This window comes from Calypte anna, chromosome 2 (genome assembly GCF_003957555.1).
Source record: "Calypte anna isolate BGI_N300 chromosome 2, bCalAnn1_v1.p, whole genome shotgun sequence".
Classification (NCBI taxonomy): Eukaryota; Metazoa; Chordata; class Aves; order Apodiformes; family Trochilidae; genus Calypte; species Calypte anna.
Window position 1 is genome coordinate 9,725,251 of NC_044245.1, and position 19,720 is coordinate 9,744,970.

The 19,720-nt window shown below is 40.3% G+C and overlaps 2 protein-coding genes across 6 annotated transcripts in view; both read left to right on the forward strand.

The window, feature by feature from the left end:
- Positions 1-4,526, forward strand: part of UBE3C (ubiquitin protein ligase E3C) — a 74,955-nt gene extending 70,429 nt beyond the window's left edge. For both annotated transcript variants that reach the window (XM_030444391.1, XM_030444392.1), the window contains one exon: positions 620-4,526. In XM_030444391.1, the coding sequence (XP_030300251.1) occupies positions 620-790 (171 nt within the window). In that variant the 3' untranslated portion in view covers positions 791-4,526. The remainder of the gene's footprint in view (positions 1-619) is intronic.
- A 7,436-nt stretch (positions 4,527-11,962) lies between these two features.
- The window catches only part of DNAJB6 (DnaJ heat shock protein family (Hsp40) member B6), a 58,349-nt gene continuing 50,591 nt past the window's right edge, over positions 11,963-19,720 (forward strand). For 2 of the 4 annotated variants that reach the window (XM_030445525.1, XM_030445523.1), the window contains exon 1: positions 11,963-12,112. The gene's annotated coding sequence lies outside the window, so the exon portion shown is untranslated. Of the gene's footprint in view, positions 12,113-17,684; positions 17,768-19,720 lie in introns of those variants that run through there. The other 2 variants (XM_030445526.1, XM_030445524.1) reach the window with 2 other exon arrangements.

Here is a 19,720-nt window from a genome sequence, read left to right on the forward strand (position 1 = left end):
AAACCAGAAAGTACAATTATCAGAATAATTGGCATCATTATACAATGACAAATAATATATGTCATTCATACAAACCAGAACATCTTTTCTTTTTACCTCTGTTACTGCTAGTGTGTATTTTGCTGTCAGAAACCTTGAGTACAGCTGAAACCCATCTTTTGCCCCAGTTCCTACAGAATAAAGAGGGCATTTGAGAGGCTTTGTAAGAGGAGTCCGAAGTTGAGAATCCCAGTTGTTTCTCCCAAGCAGAAGAAAAAATTTCTTGCATGCTGGTGTATTACTTTTTCCATTTTGTGTGTCACTGTTTTTAAATAGCATTTTAAATGTGCAGAATAGAGCCTGTGAACATTAACCCATTATTGTTTTTTCCTTAGAACCAAATAAATTGCTTTGTGTTTTGTAAATTATGACTTTCGGTGGGGACAAGGCAGAGGGTGGCACTACACAACTTAGGAGTGTTTGGGGGCCACCAGGAATAAAAGGAAATAACATTTTATTATTTCCTTGTGACAGGTTTTGATTTGATGGTTTATTTCCTAGAAATAGGTCCCAGCTGTTAGGAGTTTTGGCTTGTATGTATTTTTTATATGTTTTCTTTTTTTTCTGTTGCATTTTTCAGGAGTTATATCCTGCATTTTGCATTCACAATGGAGGATCTGATTTAGACAGGCTGCCTACTGCCAGTACCTGCATGAACTTGCTGAAGCTTCCTGAGTTTTATGATGAAAATCTTATGCGAAGCAAACTTCTTTATGCCATTGAATGTGCTGCTGGATTTGAATTAAGCTGAGTTGAACTGATGCTTCTTTGGATGATCTGCAGAGGAACTAACCAGTGCCTACTCCATAAGCAGCACCCATACCCAAGCAGTTTTAAGGGAATTCTGTCTAGATTTCTGCAGTTCTTGTGTCTTATCAAAAGCCCTCAAATAGGTGTAATTTTTAAACACAATTTCTTAGTTAGATTTCATTAATTAATATTACATGGACACTGCTTTATGAGTCAAAACAATGAATGCCTGTGTGCAGTGTGGCTGTTTTCTGTGTTTATGCGAAGAAGGAGCACATTTAAAGAACAGTGACATCTCAGTGAAATTAACCAAAGATGAAGCTTTGGCTTTGTGCTGTTCAAACATAAATATTTTTGCAAACTGGCAATAAAGTTGTGAACCATGCAGCACATTGGGATGAGACAGGGCTAACATCCTGTAATTAATCTTTTAGATGGAAGTGGAGCAGATGTTTGCAGATGTCCCAGAACTGAGAGGATGAAAATGCTCATTACCTATAACCTGACATCTTTACTTACATTGTAGAACTGTTTACAAATCATAGTTGTTGCAGAACTGATTTTGTTCTATACTACCTTCCCTCAAGATGGTAAGCACTGAGATAAAATATTTATAATATTCCCATTTGTGCTTTCTGGAATACCTTGGAGAAATTGCATTATTTTAAGTTCAGCCTTTGGTTGTGTCATGATCACTTGACCGGTGTCGTTAATGGATGTGACTATCCATGTTTTCTCTATTCTGTTTGTCTTTTGTGCCTGTACAGATACTTTTTTTTTTTTGATGTATCAGACTCCTGTTGCATACACAGAACATAGAAATCATCACTTTGAAAAAAATACACATGTAACAACTATTAAAATTATTTGAACCAAAGTTACCAGGCTTTATCTTTTATATTTGAAGCCTGTGGTGTTCACATTCCTTTTCCCTGTGATTTCTTTCCATCTTAAGTACCATATCTGTGCCGTAGACACTTGTCATATTCATTAATATTTTGTGACTACACAGGTTATATATCCATCTGCCTGCAGTATTTCTGCTAAGAAAAATAGGTGGGAACAGGCTGCTTAATATAATTTAATATCTGGGGGAAAAATTGCTTTCATGTAGAAGGAACTGATCCCTAGTAGTAGGCACATTGTTGGGTATTCATATGCAAACTGCAGTTGATTTAAAAAAAGGAGTTACAGTTCAAACTGTAAGATTCATAAGTGCATCCCTCTGAAGTTTAGTTTTATATTTTAAAATCATCAAAATTTACAATCAGATTTGTATTCATCTCTTATGCAAAAAAGTATTTTGCTGTTACTGTAAGCTGTTGGATTTCATATTTAATAAGCAGTAAACAGCAATATCCTTTTAAATGTGGGGAAACAGTAATTTTAAGATGTTTGCTAGTAACCATATAAAAATGTATAATTTCTTAATTTGAGTAATAAAGTGTTAAAATGCTATTTGTAGTCTTGGTGTACAGAAATAAAACAATTGGTTTTCTTTTTGGTTTTGCTTTAGGCTTTTTATTTATGTCAAATGTTACATACCCAGACAATTCTTTATCTCAAAATTATTTTCTTGTATATTTTTCTACCTAAATTATGGAACTTGTAAAGAGGTTGAAAAAGAGATCAGTAATAGTGAAACTGCCTCTTCCTAATCACAAAACCTGAACACTTCTTTTAGATAGCATTATTTATTTTAGAACCTAATGCTTTAAATATTTTGAAATTATTTCTCAATTCCATTATTTTGCTACATTGGGTAGTGTTGTATCTATATTTTGTAAAATTAAATTTAAATTTTCTATTAAAAATTCATATTTTGAAGACTGTGTTGGAGTCATGCCAAGTAACCATGACTGGTAACGCACACTTTCTGCTTTTGTCAGAGGAGAGAGTGTGCACTGTTCCTGTCTGTTCCCATGAGTGCAAGCTCTAGGAAGTGGGTAGGCTGGGGGGAAATGTGAGGTGCATGTAGGTGTAGTAATTTCATTGCAAGAATCACACAGTGGCAGAAAATGTCAGTAGAAAATTTGAGTTTGCTGAAAATTCTCTGTATTTCTCTTTATTACTCTTTACTCCTTATTACTCTTTATTCTTCCAGTAGTACTCAGTGATCTTGTTTTGTACATTCTGTACATCAGGTATGAAATTCTGACATACCCACATCAGTGGGATTTTACCCAAAATTGCATTCTGCAGGTAGTCAGCTGAAAATCTGAGCTGCAGCAGCTTGCACCACCTTTGGTATCCAGACTGCTGTAAGAAGAGGGTTGGGCTCTCCTTTGGCAAGGGGTGTGCTCAGTTTTGACTGTCAACTGGTTCAGAGTGAAGCACAAGTCCCCACTTTTCAAACGTATTCCTGGATATCGTAAGGAACAGGAGATAAAGGTATGAGAAATAACATAGGAACAGTTAGTCATGTGCTGAGGAGTTAGGTGGTGGAAATGATCTCTCACAGATATTATGTAGCAAGAAAATGGATTTTCTATTTTTTTGAGAGAAGAGCAAACTCTCTCCCAGTTGTGATGCTGTCAGAATTTAGATAGGCAGAGGCAGGAAGCACTTTTAATGCAAGTAACCTGAAATCTCATTGTTGTGATTTTGATCATCAGAATTGTGGCAGAAATAATCATGGGATTTGAGTTGTTTTCTGTGCAAGACAACCCGTCCTTAAAGTCAGTTTCTGTACTTCAATGTTTTCTCCTATTTCAGTACTTGCTTTTTGAAAATAACAGCATTTTCTGTTTGGTTTTAATTAAAAAATAATTTTTGTAATTGTTTTTAAACAATTGTCAAGGTTTATCTTTATGATGGAAGTGGTCGCAAATTCTTCATCTCTCCAAAGTTAAAAGGCATAAAAGTGGAATAAAAACATAAAATTAACACTTGGTCTGTGTATCTTGGTAAGAATTTTTCCAGGGGTGCATTAAGTCCTACTAGCTGGACTGAAAAAAAAAAACAACAAACCAGAAAGGATTGACCTTGTTCTTCAAACCAGAAAGGATTGAACTTGTTCTTTAATCTCAGTTGTCTTCCAGCATGGTCCTGAAAGCCAGACTTGTGTAAACTTCACAAAACTCATTCATGATTTCTAGGAAGAATTTATGTCTTCAAAAGAGGAAAAAAGGGCTTCACTTTCGTGCCAGAACACTGAGCTAAGAGAAGTTTGGCTTGAACAACAACAAGGAGATCTTCAGTTATTTTTGTGACATGCTCCTTATTTAGAAACAAACAGAAGTTTCCTGATGCTATTGGGAGCAATGCAGACAGTTTTCTTTTTGCATCACTTGAGTTATCTAGCACAAACATCCTAATTTGGTCTATAAAGGGGTTTGGAACTTAAAGAAAACACTTCAAGGAGTGCACTAAGCTCATGCTAAATTTGAGTTAAACCAAAAACTGTCAAATGCCAGTGAGGACAGCACATCTCTCCACCACTGAAAAATGGTAAGAGCACAGAAATTAAAACACAAGAGAGCTGTTTTTCTTGGAATGTTTCGTTGAAGCTGTAATTTTTTTGTTATTTATAATTATATGCAAAACCATTTGCTCATATACATGAATCTGTGTTAATAATGGTTTGTGATGTAAATGCTTGTTACTATTTTTTCTCATGATGCTTTGCCTGTCAGTAAAGGAGAGAAGAAATGAACATGGTCTGTAAAACTGGTTAGGATATCTATATTTTTATTGAATTCTGCTTTTGTGAATAAAATGATTTGAGTTTTCTTGAAGCTTTGCAGAAACACTCTTCTTTAATTTTTATTTATTTTTTCTTTTTTGCAGTGAATAGGGTCTTCTCTTGCTAAAGATTGGTAGTACTGAACAGGTTCTAAATGGGAAGCATTTATTAACTGCTCATTGGTCTTGAAGTTACTACTGTTGGAACTGTCCAGAGAAGTGGCTGAGTCACCATCCCTGATGTATTTAAAAGATTTATAGATGGGGTACTGAGGGACATGGTTTAATGTTGGATTTGGCTGTGTGAGGTTAACAGTTGCACTTCATGATCTTCAAGGTCTTTTCCAACCCAAATGACTCTGATTCTGATGCTTGAGGATGATTTGTAACTTCAGTTTTCCAGCTCTGAAGTTCCCACTGTTATCAGCCAAACTGCAGCTATGAGGTTTAGCTTTGTTTCAGTCTGTCTTTCAAACAGCATAGCTAAAGTTCACTTTGCTTTGAAAAAAACTTCTTTAAAATCTTTGGAAAGAACAGAACTCCCTCCTTGGATAAAAATATGAGAAGCTCTAATTCATAGTGAAGAATGCTACACTAACTGTTAGAAAATACATAAAAAAACATCTCTGAGCTGCTTCTGGAATTTCAGCACATAGGGTGCCCCTCTGAAGGTGTACTTTAATTTTTATCTCCTTTGATAATTAGAATTATCTGCTTCCCTTTGCTTTTCTATTATTTTCATTGCTAAATACACTTTTAGTTCCATTATAGCATTTATAAAGTTAGCACTGTGCATGTTTATTTTGGAATACTTACACCATATTCAGCTTACCTGCCAGTAAACGTGGTAAACAGAAAATTACAGAAAACTGTTCTTGTTGGGTACTTCAATATTTGTAGCATGAATAGATGAGAAAGGCTTGCAGATGTCTTGCCTGTTTTTCAGCATCTATCTGGTAATCTGGAAAGCTCATAACATTTCTGATGTGGCTAGGGAGACAACAAAAAGCAAAAAGTAAGGGTTAAATTTACACCAGTTTAATCCATTTCAAAGAACACAGCATGGTTGGAGTCAGCAGGAATGTCTGAAAATAGCCTCTTCCTATCCCTATGCTCAAAGCAGGGTCACCTACAGCAGGTTGCTCAGGACCTCGCCCCATTAAGTTTTGGATGTCTCCATGAACAGAGACTCCACAACTTCTCTGGGCAATCTGCTGTAGTGTTCAAGTGTTAAAATAAAACGTTTAAAATCAGGTTTAAATACAATTTCATGTATTCCAGTTTGTGTCCAGTACTGGGCAGGACAAAGGAATCAACCTTTTCCAGCCTGAACAACCTTAGCTGACTCAGCCTCTCCTCAAGTGATGTTCTCCAAAACCTTAATCATCTCTCTCTTCTATCTTGCTTGCTAGTGAACACAGCAGCAAAACCTTTAGTGCACTTTGGTGTGATGAGACTGAGTAGACTACACTAATTCTCATGTCAGAGGCTGTAGATGTCTGCAGTTGTTAATAATGGGTAATGCTGGGTTTAAGATTTTGTGGCTTTGCTTTTTCACCTTCCAGGACTGCTTTGTTTTTTCAAGGATTTTGCAAATCTGTTATCAGCTGCAAAATAACAGACTTGGTATGAATTATGGTGTCAATTATCTTCATAGCTTTACAGATATGATGCTAAGCATGGATGGAAAGAATGTAGGATAGATGTTACATCACCTCACTGTGTGTTCACTTCTTCTGCCACCAACAGTATCAAACATCTATGGGTTGGGCAGCCCAGTGCTAGGTGCAATCCAACAGAGCTTGTCAGACACACAGGAGAAACACGGGAATTCTGACTGAGCCAGCAGTGTGCACTGGCTTGTATCAGGAACAGTGTGGCCAGCAGGACCAGGGAGGTAATTCTCACCTTGTACTCAGCACTGGTGAGGCCTCACCTCAAGTAATGGGTACAGTGTCCTTTAAGAAGGACACTGAGGTGCTGGAGTGGGTCCAGAGGAGAGCAGCAAGGCTGGTGAAGGGGGAAAGTCTTATAAGGAGAGGCTGAGGGAGCTGGGGTTGTTTAACCTGGAGAAGAGGGGACTCAGAGGAGACCATATTTCTATCTACAACTACCTGAAGGGAGGCTGTAGTCAGGTGAGGGTTGGGCTCTTCTCTCAGGCAGCTACTGACAGGATGAGAGCATGGCCTGAAGCTGCTCCAGGGGAGATTGAGGTTGGATGTCAGAAAGCATTTCCTCACAGAGAGGGTAATCAGGCATTGGAATGAACTGCCCAGGGAGGTGCTGGAGTCACCGTCCCTGGAGGTGTTTAAGGAAAGGCTGGATGTGGCATTTAGTGCCATGGTCTGTCGATGTGGTAGTGTTAGGTCACAGCCTGGACCTGATGATCTCAGAAGTCTTTTCTAGCCTCAATAATTCTGTGTCCATAGAGGCATGCAGAGATGCCCTGGAGGCTTGAATTCATGCTATCAAGGGATGAACTTCTCTTCTGGGATGAGAAGTTCTTGTGATCCTTGGTACACTTCACTCACTGCCAGAATAGTTGCTGTCCACTCTTGGCCCATATCTACCTGTCCATAGCTCTGTAGAAAACATGCATTCTGTCTGCAGTGTCTGCTATTGTGTTTTTGGGAACAGCTTGCTCATATGTCCTACTACATTTGAGATCATTATTTTCTCCATTCCTAAAGCAGCTGTTACTTCATTCTATGTAACATTTGACTGAAAAGTAGTTTTCCATTATTTCTATTTTATTCTCTGTTTATAGTTCCACATAGCTCTTGATTGCTGAAGAACACAGGCATGCACCAGATGGTGGCATTTCAGATCATCTTGCTACTTCTGCTTACCCTAGTGTTAGGTCTAGGAAAAGCATCTCTCCTCAGTTGCTATATAGCTTTTGCTGCATGTTGTCAAACATCTCTGAAGAAATTATTTTATTCTAGCCCTTTTATCTTTTAATTCAATTGAAGCCCTTCTTATAGTTTCCTTTTCCCCCTGATGCTTTCAGGCAAACAGCAGAGCTTAAAGTTCCAGGGAGATGTTTTAGGTCAATTTGTTTGTAAGATCTGTCTGGCTATTGAAAAATTACAGAGAATTAGCTAATATTTGGCACTGGCATACAGATAAGAAAGCCTACCCCTGATCAAATTAATGAACAGAAATGCTGATCAAGCTGTCCTTGCAAGGAAAAGCACTTGCTGTAAGCTGTGAGATCTGACTGATCAGCACAGTGCTGAGGTTGTTCTCTGCACACCCCAAATAAGCAGAATACATCTGATACTTCTGGAGTAACTGGCATATCCTGCAATGTTTTAACCACTTTGGAAAGCATCCACTACACTCAAACTTTTACTTACAAAGAGGAGTCCAGTTAAACTTGCAGCCTCCTGGTTACCTAAGAAGCACTGTACCAATGAAAATTGAGTTTGTGTTCAGCAGAACTCTGGAGAATGCTAATGAAAATCAGTTATTTTGTGCTTTTAATGCTTCTACTTAAACTTTTAAACATTAGGTGTATTGCCCATATTTCAAGTCTAATTGTTTCTGATAAGCTATCAGGGAAAAGTTAATGCTTAAGTTTTATTAAGTGGCACTTTCCAGAATTACTTTGCCAGTAGCACTGTAATTAAATGATGTGAAAACACTCTTTGATACATATGCTCATGTTCTTTGCTAATACCCAAAATAGAGTCTGTAAATCTGTAAATAGAGAAACTGGATGCATTAAGCAGCAGGCCGGGAAGGCTGCAGCCATTACCACATCAAAGGGACTAATATTAATATATCTCTAATGCAGCATTTTTAAGCATTTCTTGTGTTCTGATGGGCTTTTCATAATGGACCTCCATAAGTCACAAAAAACTAAAAAAAAAAACCAACAAAAAACCCGAATCTGGGAACCATGTGAATTTCTAGTACCTGCTGGAATGCTGCCACATGATTTCCATCATTAGGTTATAGCTACCAGTTAGGCCTGAATTCATCTTACTTAACTTCAGCCATCTGTAAGGTGTCTGTAGAGGCACTTCTGATGACAGAGAGGCCACCCGGACACATAGCTCCAGAGGAAGATGCTTTCTTTACTAAAATACATCTCCAAAGTGGGTGGGATAAATTGTGACCTGGAGGTGCCCCCTCCTCTCTCTTTCTCTGTCATTTTAGACCTTAAAGGAGAAGCTCAACCTTAAGACAGCTGAGGTTAGCTGAAGTGTAACCAAACCTTTCCTTCATGCTCCCAGGTTAAGAGCTGAAAATTCCTGGACAATGAAGATGTTTTGATAACAGACTTTATTCTGACTTATTAGTAACTGGACACCAGCACAGGTCTGCCTGCATCTTTGATACCAGCTGTGACAGACCAAGCTTGATCAGCTTCTGTTGTTGGAATGCTGCTCCTCTGCCAGAAACATTTAATGCTCTTCAACACAAAATTCCAAGCTCTTCTTGCAAGCAGCTAGACATAAAAAATATGGAACGCTTTTACTTCACACTTTTGCAAATAACTTTACTTTTTGTAGTTGCCTCTCTTGTTTATCTGTGTTCATGTTTTACACAGAGTCTGAAAGGTCCTTTGTTGCATGGAAAACACACAAGCAGTTCTTATTTAAAAGCTTTCAAACTACCATAAGACATCTTAATATGACCAACTCTGGAGTTTAAAAATAGTCCTCAGAACCCTTAGTTGAAATAAATGTGACTGAATAGACAGAGCACATTGAACTATGGGTCAGAAGAATGTTAATTAATTCTCAGGAACCAGTCAGTCCTGTCCTGTGGTACTTGAACTATGTAACTTGCATGAGAGAGGGGGGAGTAAAAAAGTGGTTATGAACGTTGTTTATCAGAGTGCTACTCTCAAATAATCATAGCTGCAATATTGGTTTTGACCTTTGGGTAATGTAGGAGAAGCAGAGACCTTTCCTGGACATGTACAGGTTAGAACACATTAGTATCATCAGCATCATCTGATGGTTTGGGTTGGAAGGGACCTTAAAGATCATCTAGTTCCAGACCCCCTGACATGGGCAAGGACATCTCCCACTTGACCAGGTTGCTCCAAGCCCCATCCAACCTCGCCTTGAACACTGCCAGGAACAGCTTCAGCTCTTCCCTGAGAAACCTGTGTCAGTGTCTCACCACCCTCTCAGGAAATAATTTCTTCCTAATATCTAATATCTAAATCTCCCTGTTACCTCTCATCCTATCACTCCATGCCCTTGTTAAAAGTCTCTCTCCAGTCACTCTCCCTGTAGCTCCTTCAGGTACTGGGAGCTGCTCTCAGGTCTCCCCAGAGCCTTCTCTTCTCCAGGCTGAACAACTCCAGCTCTCAGCCTGTCTCGGTAGGAGAGGCTCTCCAGACCTCTGAACATCTTCCTGGGCATCCTCTGGATTTTCTCCAAGATATCCAGGTCTTTCTTGTGTTGGGGGTCCCAGAGTTAGACAGAGTAGTGCAGGTGGGACCTCACGAGAGCAAAGTGACTGAGCTGACCCACTGAGGACCTGAAGTAGTAAGAGGTGGGTGTCCCCCCATCCTGGGACACAAGTGCAGCAGGATGCAAGCAGCAATTTCCTTCCCTGCTTACCACCAGGCGTTGTTCTTCTGGCCACAAAACAAAACTGTGAATGTGTTTTCAGAACTGAGCTGAGCCAAAGGGATAAAAAGCTGTCACTGTGTGTGTTTTGCACAACGTTTTGAGCAGGTTTGCCCTGTTAGTCTTGCTCTCCCCAAATCACTGTTAACATGTAATCCACCTCCACGCATGAAAAATTGTCCAGGGTTAAGCTTTGTCAAGGTGACTTCAGGTGGAATGCTTGGTCATTTACCAGTGGGGAGCTTGAACCACAGGAGGAAGGAGAAGCTTCTTCCTCTGATGCTGTGTTAGCAGCCTCAGCCTGGAGCCTCTGGAGTTCTCTTTGCTCTGAAGACCTTGAGGTACCAGTAGAACCCTGTAATTCCGTGCAGGATTATGCATCTTTGCAGCTGTTCCACTTGTGTTGGTAAGTGGAATATTTTATGTCAGCATCCATCACGCGCAATTTAAATATAAAATCTTCTCTGTAAACAAAGCAAAGGAACTGCCTCATGTGCTGCTTCCAGCCTGTTTACTGCAGGGGAGATTTTTCAAAGACTGAAGACAGTTCATGCTGTGCTGTCATCCATTATGAAACGCTGAAGAAAAAACATTTCAAAAAAAGTTTAAACCATTACATCAGAAATTTGTATGATCTCCCAAACTACACAGTACTGCCCCACCACCTACCTTTGCACTTTCTAGGCTGGGATTCCTCTTAGGTTTACAACCAAACGTTTGAAAAAGGGACAGTCTAATTTTTTTTTTTTTTTTCCATGTGAATCAACAGCTTGAACTTAACATCTGTTTGCTGATGAGGGACTCATAGCGTTACTAAGTGTCTCCTCTCCGATCTAATTTTAAAGACTTGTTTCCATGACCAGTATTTAGCATCAAACCTTACTGAACAGCATTTCTTTTGAAGCTTTTATTTCCCCCTACGCACCAAGCCCATAAAGTTTTCTTAGGGTTGCCCTGCTACTTGCCTTGCTAATTTACAGTATTCCCCTGTCTGATTCCTCTGTCTTATTTCAGGCTTTTTTTTTTTTTTCCTTTTTGAACTGATCCCACTCCCACATAAACATCTCCAAAATAATGAGCAGCCTTTTAATTGACTTTATTTAGGAAGCACATTTTAGGTGGGGAAACCCCGTGATTTCTAATTATATGCCTAACCTGATGCTGATCTATAAATAAACGCCTCCCCCAACTTTTTAAATAAAGGGCAAGGAATATAATTTTACAGCAATTTAAATAATGGATGAAGTCCAATTTTGGAAGCAGAAGAGTAACTCGGCTGCTCATTCTTTGCTCTCGGCTACGACACTCGGAAAACCACAAATGCAAATATAACCCAAAGGATGCTTAAATGTATTCAAACAGCACCAGGAACCTGCGTGTGTGCCAGCTGGAAAATGAGGAATCTGGCCTGAAAAAAGAATTATGTGTCAGGGTTACAATTTGGGAGACTAAAATAAAGCTGCACACGGGGGGGACATTTTGTCTTTTTCACTGCTGAACTCCCCTATTCAAAGAGTGGCTTTCAGAATTATTATTTTTCACCTCTTTTTCCTGCAGCAGCACCCCTGGACACCACATCCCCTTCCCCCAGCAGCACTCAGGGGTTTTACACCCAACCGAGTGGCCATGAGGGCTCAGGAACCTTGGGAGAGGAGTAACCAGGGGTGCTGCGAGGGGAAACCCGCGCCAGGAAAGCCCTTCCCGGCCCTGCGGCCGCGGATGGCACCGGATGGCACCGGATGGCACCGGATAGCGGGCGATGCCCGGGCCCAACAGGGAACGCGAGCCCAGCCCGGCCCGGCCCGGCCCGGCCCATGGCGCTGCAGTGCCCGCGGCCGCCGGTAGGGGGCAGGCTCCGCCTGCGCGCGGGCGGCGGCGGGGCACTCACGCCGTTCGAGAAACTTCCGGAAACATCGTTGCGGAAGTGACGGAGCGCGGTGACGCAGCTTCCTGTTTGCGGCTGAGGGGAGGGGAGCGGAGCTGCCGCCGTTGTCCCGGGCTGCAGGCGGGAGGGTGGCGGCCGCGCTGTGGAGACACCGGGGAGGGTGAGTGCGGGGCGAGAGGCCGACCCGGGAAGGGCCTCGCTGCTTTGGCCGTGTGAGGGAAAGGGGAGGGAGGAGAGGGGAACGCTGGTTTCTGGGCCAGGCCGCGGTTCTTAGCAACAGTGTTGCTGGTAACGGGGCCTGCCGGCGCGGCTCGGCGTGGGCCTGGGCCGGCTCCGCCATGCTGCGGGCTGGGGGAGCGGCGGTGGAGCCTTCCCCGTAGGGAGCCGGCGTGCCATCAGCCGTAGAGGCTCCGTCCTGGCCGCTGGTAAGGTGCGCGGCGGCGGCCCCGGGGCGGCCGGAGCGAGGGCTGTGGGGAGCGGAGCGGGCGGCGGGGGTCTCCGGGGATCTCCGGCACTCGGGGCGGCCGGCCGGGCGGGTGGGTGTGTGGGTAGGGAGCCACCCCCGAGCGCAGTGGCTGTGTTGGGTTTATCACGTAAGTCGAAATGGAGGAGATGGAGTTTGCGATCCTCGGGTCGGATGATCCCGCCTCGGTTTTGTCCTCTGCCGCAAGCAGAGGCCCGGGGAAATAATCCGCGGTTTTTTCTTGCAGCGGTTTCAGTTTCAGAAAGCAGAGGTAGAGCCTCGGTTCACCTTTTGCTCTTGATTGTATCGGTCAATCTTAGACTTTCATCCTTTTTCTGCGCAGAGGACTTTTTTGGCATGCTTGTAAACTAAGTGTGCTTTGCTTTTTTTTTTTTTTTTTTGTTTTTTTTTTCCCCGGTAGAATTGGTTTAGTTAAATTCTGTTCCGTGCTTATTAATTCAGGGTAGGGTCAGCAGTAAGGTTGTTGGATGAGGCGGTAGCGCTCAGGTGTTACGAGCAAGCTCAGTTTTAAGCTGTGTTGAAAGCTGTCAGAGGCGGGTAGCGAACCTTGTTTGTCGTCGTCATTGCTGGGCCTCTGAGAGGGTGGCGAGTTGGGAAGTGAAGTTATTTATGACTTTACTGTTCGTGTCTGCAGTCCCACTTTATACAGTATTATAGTGTTACAGTAAGAGCTCTTGTTGGCTGCTAAAAACCTGTGCTGGGGCCGTGAGCTGATGGAGGAGTTAGGATAGATAATGCAATATACAGAGCAAATTTGTTTGATAATAAGTTGGTTTTTTTCTTATTTGGATAAATTAACATCATAGAAAGTAAATTTGTAACAAAGCTGATGTCTAAATGGTCGAGCTTGTGACGTTGCATACTCAGCCCTGAGTTTTTAGAATATTAAGTGTAAAAAATGGTAAGGACAAGGTGTTGACAAAGAGGGAACAGCTGGAATGAACTATGCTCTAACTCTCTGGTTCTCAGCGGCTGGTTCCTGCTGCCTGCTGACCTTGATTTTTGTTTACTCGTTGGAGATCCTTGTACTCTAGTTAGGGGGATTTTTATGTTCAGCTGGTGATCAGGAGCCTGATGGTTACAGCACCGTTTAGTTTGCTGGATTATGTTGTCATAGCAGATTTGTTTGGACCAGTAAGTAAATGTAGTTACAGATCTTGTCTCTGTGATGACATTTTTGTGATTTTATTTTACTTTATTCAACTGTAATGCTAAGTACTGCAGAGCACTCATCTAACTTTGTTTTCCCACTTCTGCCTCGTGCTGCCTGTTCAGTGGAGAAGAAGAGTCTTTTGGAAATAAAAGCTAGTTTAGGGTCAAGTTTTCTTAAATTATCTCAGACATTGGAGGAGAAGTTTAAATTCCTGCTTTTGCTGGCAGTACGGCTTAAACTGCCATCATGATGATGATTTCTCTATCTGTAAACTCCGAAGTTCCCCTCCTTCTTTGTCAGATTCCTCTTCTTAGAACCTGTGCTTTTTGACTCTTAGCACATTCTTACCTAAGTAGCTTTTCCTTCTGTCTCTTGTGCCTTTGCTAGATTGATGAGGTTTGCTAGTTTATCTTGGCTGGACTTTGGGAGAAAGTATGCAAGGCTTTTGTTTTTTTGTTTTAGTTGCAAGAATAATGTCTTTTGGTATTTATTTTTGAAATATACACATAAACATTACCTGTTATATTTTTTCTTTCAACCACTAGAAGTTTTGAAATGTATATGGAGACAAATGTTTAAGTTATGTTAAATTATCATCCTAGCAATATACAAGTACCTAAAAGTTACTGGGCTGTGTTGAAGAAAGAGGGGGTTTTGTTTGTTTGTTTTCAAACTGTAAAACTTCATGACTCTTGCATCTGTACATCTGTGCTTAATGCCATTGCTGGAATTAGGGCTTCAAGCTGATACTGTGTAGGCTGAGGCTGATGAGTGTTCTGCTGTGAGTTCAGAGGCATTGAAATTCTAGGCTGGAATTGACTGAAATGTCACACAGGTCGAACAGAGAGGGAGCAGCTACCCGTGTTAGCCACGTTCTGCTCTTGTGCTGCTGGCTGCAGAGGTTTGTGCATGTCCAGCATGTCACTGTACTGGATCTCCAGAACTGACTGGGCCATCTGTTTCTTACCATCCAAAAAGCAATGTTTGCAGGGAGTGTGTTGTCTGAAATTTCAGTTTAGTTGTGTGAGGCTTTATCTGATGTTTTGCACCTTAAGCAGGAAGTGTTCAAATTTTTTTTAATAGCATCTCTAAAGAACTTCTTCAGCTGTGTCCTGGTAACATTGTCAACAGCTTTTCCTTGCACTTATTGAAGGAGTGAAAGAATTAGTGAGAAATTACTTGGTTTAGTCAAAACTTGGATAATTTCATATATGATGATTATTTACTCCAAGATAGCTTCATATTAAAACAGTTGTTGATAATATTAGTAGGTTTAAATTACACGTTTTTTGTTTTGCATGAAGTCATACATTTGAATAGATATTATATATTGCTTCAGTTTAGATTTAATGAACAGATTTAATTTACTTTGCTTCTTTCTATTTAACTGCTAAGGAAGAAATAATGAATGCATATGGATTTCACTCCTACTGTTGCAAGTTTTCTATTTGTTCTGAATAAGTACTTAAATCCCAGTGGTATTAGTGAGGACCCAGCATCTAACAAGCATCTTACAGCTCATGTGTTTAAATTTGAAGCAGTTTATAGCTACATTGCAACCAGGTTTTGTTATAACTTTGCTAGTTCTTTTGATAAGACAAGAAAGATTTTTTTTTTTCCTAAAGATGTAGTCTTTTTCTATGACAATTTGTCAATTTTTGTTCTGAAAAAGAAATTGGTGTTTGCCTTATTTTAGCATTTTTATTTACTGGTTGGTTTAAGTAAAATTAATCTTCACTCTAAAAGCTACTGTCATGGAGGAAGTGTGCATAAACTTTTAAACTACTTTCTTCTCCCTGAAGGTTCATCTCTTTGCATATGATTATTTGGCTGAAATTGCCTGGATCAAATCTTTGCCAGTTGAGGTTTTCACTGACTTTAATCAATTAATCAAACACAGGTCATACTCATTTTAAAATGAGTTAGGAACATTTTTACTCTGCATAAAATAGCCTTCTATGGTTAGTAGTAGGAGGGTGCCTGTGTTCCAGATTTGTATGATACAATTCCAAATTTGGATACCTGAGTTGTGTTTTGGAAAAATGCCCCTTTGCTTTAAGGAGGGATCATGAGAAAGCACCCCTTTATTTAAGGCCCACTCATAGATAGGTAAGAAATAGAGGATCAAACAACAGTGTGAAGGTAGCCTGCACATGGATGTGCTTCCTTGTCCAGTTTTGTTAGCTAGTTTACCTTTCTTTTACAGATAAAGGTTTTTTTGTTTTCTTCTCTTTCCATTTTTGGTAGGTTAATAATTTTTCAGTGGTTCTTATTGCCCTCTACAGGCTTTCTATGTGCCACAGTAATATGGGCAAGAAAGTCCTGTAGCTTCTGCCATGTTTTGGCCTCCTTGGGGAGGAGAGGAATAGAAAAGGTTCTTTGTCACGTCTTGCCTTAAGGATTTGAGTTACCCCTGTACTCGTGCTTTTTTTGTTCTTTTTGTTTTGGTGGGTTGTGGTGTTTTTTTGGTTTCTTTTTTTTTTTTGGAGGTGGGTGGTGTTGAATTTTTACTTAATTCTTGATTTTTAATAGAATGTGAAGTGCAAGGTAAAGCAGTCAGCCTGGCTACCTTTTCCCCTGTACTCTGAACTGCACCCTCTCATACATTAATCACTGTTCAAATCCATTCTGTTTTCTAAAAGTAACAGGATGTTTGCTGTAAACACCAGATTAAACTAAGCTTTTTGGAATGTTGGGTTTTATTAGATCCATCTCATGGGGATGCTGGGCTAGTAGTAATCCAGTGAGTATAAACATTGCTATTTAAGGACATTTTATTAACTTCAAATATATGGTAAATTAAATTTTTCGTGAAGCAATACATTTTAGAACCTGTAAAGGTAAATGGTGACATCTTGTCTAAGCTTAGGTAAGTAGAGGTTAAAAATACTAAGGTTTTAACATACCTTAGTCTGTACCCCACTATGCATGTATGAATGGCAAGAAAAATTTAATGCTGGTACAGTGTTTAAGTGTATTTTCCAGAAAAATTTCAAATTTCCTACAGATTTATTTTGTTGTTCTGTATTATTATTGCACTCATCAATGAAAGTGACTTTCAGTTCTTCAGTATTTTTCACTTTTATGAAGGATTTTCTGGTATTCGGTGTGGGTGTTTTTGTGTTAGCACTAGTACAGTGCTCCTTTGCTAGGACAGCTAGGACTGCTCCTGCTCCCAGCTCAGTTACATGTGGCACATCCAAGATGCTGTTGGTAGGACTGACTAAGATCTCTTAATTTCATGTGGGGTTTGGTCAGGGTTTTGGGACTTGCATAGCTTCCTGTGTTGTACTAAGTAAAGTTCATTTGATTGTTGCCTGGGTGGTGTTCTGCTCTGAAGTTCTGGTGTGAGATTTGTTTCTGTTTAGGGTGTAGGATGACACCAGAGGCAGTTTCTGTAACCAGTGTCTGTGTAAAGAAAGTGGACTCTTGAAGCCAGTGAGGACTTCTTGAGCCACTGGTACAAATGTATTTTGGAGCCTTAGTGAATAGTTGGTGCTTTATGGTTGATCTATATTTGTCCTTCTTTTAGACGGGTAACTTGGAGAGATACAAGCAAGTAATTACAGTTTGTGAATTGCAGTTGAAATCCCCAACATACTATTTTGGAATAATATTCTTGGAATGTGAAAAATAATATTTTTTTAATCATAGGTTGCAATTCCCAAAGATGCTCGAGTGTGTGCATCATCTCTTAACATACCAGAGTCATATCCAAATTGCTCAGTTGCTGTTGGGAGGTCAGATGGAAGCTCAGGTTGAACTGGGATTGAGAACAGGGTATTCTTTCTGTGTTGCCAGCAGGATGCAATACTTTAGGTAGGTTTGTTAAAAACAGGCAGGCAATAGGAACGGGATAGCTCTGCACCTTGCACAGGATGTTGATGACTGGGTGTTCCTGAGAACTGCATGAATAAGGAATTGAAACTCCAGCTCTCTCTACCCAGGTGACTGCACCACTCACTAAGCTTGAGCTATTCTGGCATCTTTCAGGACTCTTTGTGCTGCCCTCTTGCTCGCGGCCAGAAATAGATAACTTGTTCTGACCAGGCTGACGGCAAAGGTCGCGTGCCCGTGTCCCTTCCTGTCTGAATTCCCTCCCTCCTGATTTAAGAATTTGTTGTTTGGATGCCTTCCTCCCTTCTGTATTTGGTTTGAGATGCTGCTTTGTCATCCTTGTAAGTTCTGTATCTGATTGTTTTCTTTTTTGTCATCTGATCTTACAGAAGTTTTTAACTCTCTACATATCTATGCTCTGTAATTCTTCTCATGTCTTTTATGTAGCTGAGAACTTTGTTGTAAACAGTTTGAGCTGTGTTTCAGAATAACTTAAACTGATCTAGCATTGGGCTGTGCTGTAATAGGGAGGTCCCAAGGCTGCTCATGTACTCCTGTCAGTTGTCTTGTGTTGGTACCAGCATTAGGGGCTGCTTCTTAGTGGGGCAGAAGGTTCCTGATTTCTGTGATAACTGAGAAGTCTGTAAGCTAGGGAAGGAAACTTTTAGTCCACATAAACGTGTGGATGTTTGATGTATTCCTGTTCCACAGGAGGAGTACCTGATAGCATCCTATAAACATGCAGCAGTTAGGGACACAAGTAACTGTAGGTTCTTGAAGGCAAACATGAAGACCATGAAACAACATCTTCTATCTGGAGGTTTTTTTGCTTGTTTTGTCTTCTGAGACTTTGAAGATTCTCTGTGGTTAGGAATGGGAAAATCAGCTAATGTGGCCTGGCTTAGTTATGGCTTTGGAAAAAATCCAACTTCTTGAATGCTTAGTTAATGCTTTGCTTGTGTATCTGGAGACTGTTTGACAGTTTTGGGGTTTTAGGAATATGTTTGTTTAGTTAGGAAATTTGAGTATTTCTGCACTTCTTTTTGCAGGAAGAACATGGTTTGCTGCTTTGAAACATCTAGGCTTTTTCACCATGCAGATTAACATTTTAAAAAACTCCAGCAGTTTTATCAGCTATTTTCCACTTTGTTCTAAGCTGATTGGTTTTGTGTGTTGGAAAGACTGGATGCAGAGTTCTTTCCTGGTTTGAGTGTTTTTTTTGTTCTTTGTTGCTGTTTTCTTTTTATTACTGGATGCTTAGCAAAAATCCATGTATTTTTTAAGGGGCTAAATATTAACTGATGCTGGTGGGTTTTGGTTTTTTTGTTTGTTTGTTTGTTTTGTTTCCTTAAACTAAAAAAAAAAAAAAAAAAAAAAAAAAAAGAAACCCCTGCAGATTAATTTTCTTCATATAAATATTGCTAAAAATATTTTGCACACAAGGCAAAAGTTTCTTTGATACCTTAAATTGTGCCAGTGTTATTTATGCTTGATGTTAACTAGCAGTAGAAATAATGATTATTGGATGTGAGCTCCTCCTGTCATGTGAATATTACATCAGGAGAAGGAGAATATAAACATTTTTGTACTCTAGAGAGCTGCTGGTTTATTTTGATTCCAAACTAAATAGCAAGTAAAGACAGAAGAGCACACTCACTAAAATATGGAATATGCAAGACCTAGTCATTCCTTTGAAACAAATGATTTTCTGGTCTCGGAGTTGTTTTTAGATTCAGAGTAATCAAGTAAGGACTGGTCTTGTTGCCTTAGCACTTGTTTTTTGGTCCTGACTAGAGACTTCTGTTATTTAGGTTATATTAACGTATGTTTTGAGTCTTAACTTAAAACACTGCAGCACTGTTTCTAAACAAGTTGCTTTTCTTACCTGCTTATTCCAGCTAGAAGCTTGAGTACTGAATTTTTGCTTTAACTGAATTCAGAAGAGTGCTCATGCAAGTCTTGAGTTTGCACCTAGCAGTGTGTTACGTGCTCTTATGTTGCTGTGGCTTCCTGCTCTTGGCTCACTGGTTATAGCCTAGTAACTTGTTAGGAGCAGCTCTGACTTGCAGTCATAAGCATGGCTTGGAGCAGATTTTTTCTTCTCTGCCATCTGATTTCTTTCTGTAAACTATATGTTCTATATATGCTATTACTCAAAAGGTTTGGCTCTGTGGTTTGATAACACACTTATGCATGCTACCCATGCTCCTCAGCAGTGTATTTATAGAGCTGTGCTAATCATTGCTTGGGAAACAGCAAAACTGGCATGACTAGTTAATAGCAGATATTCTGGG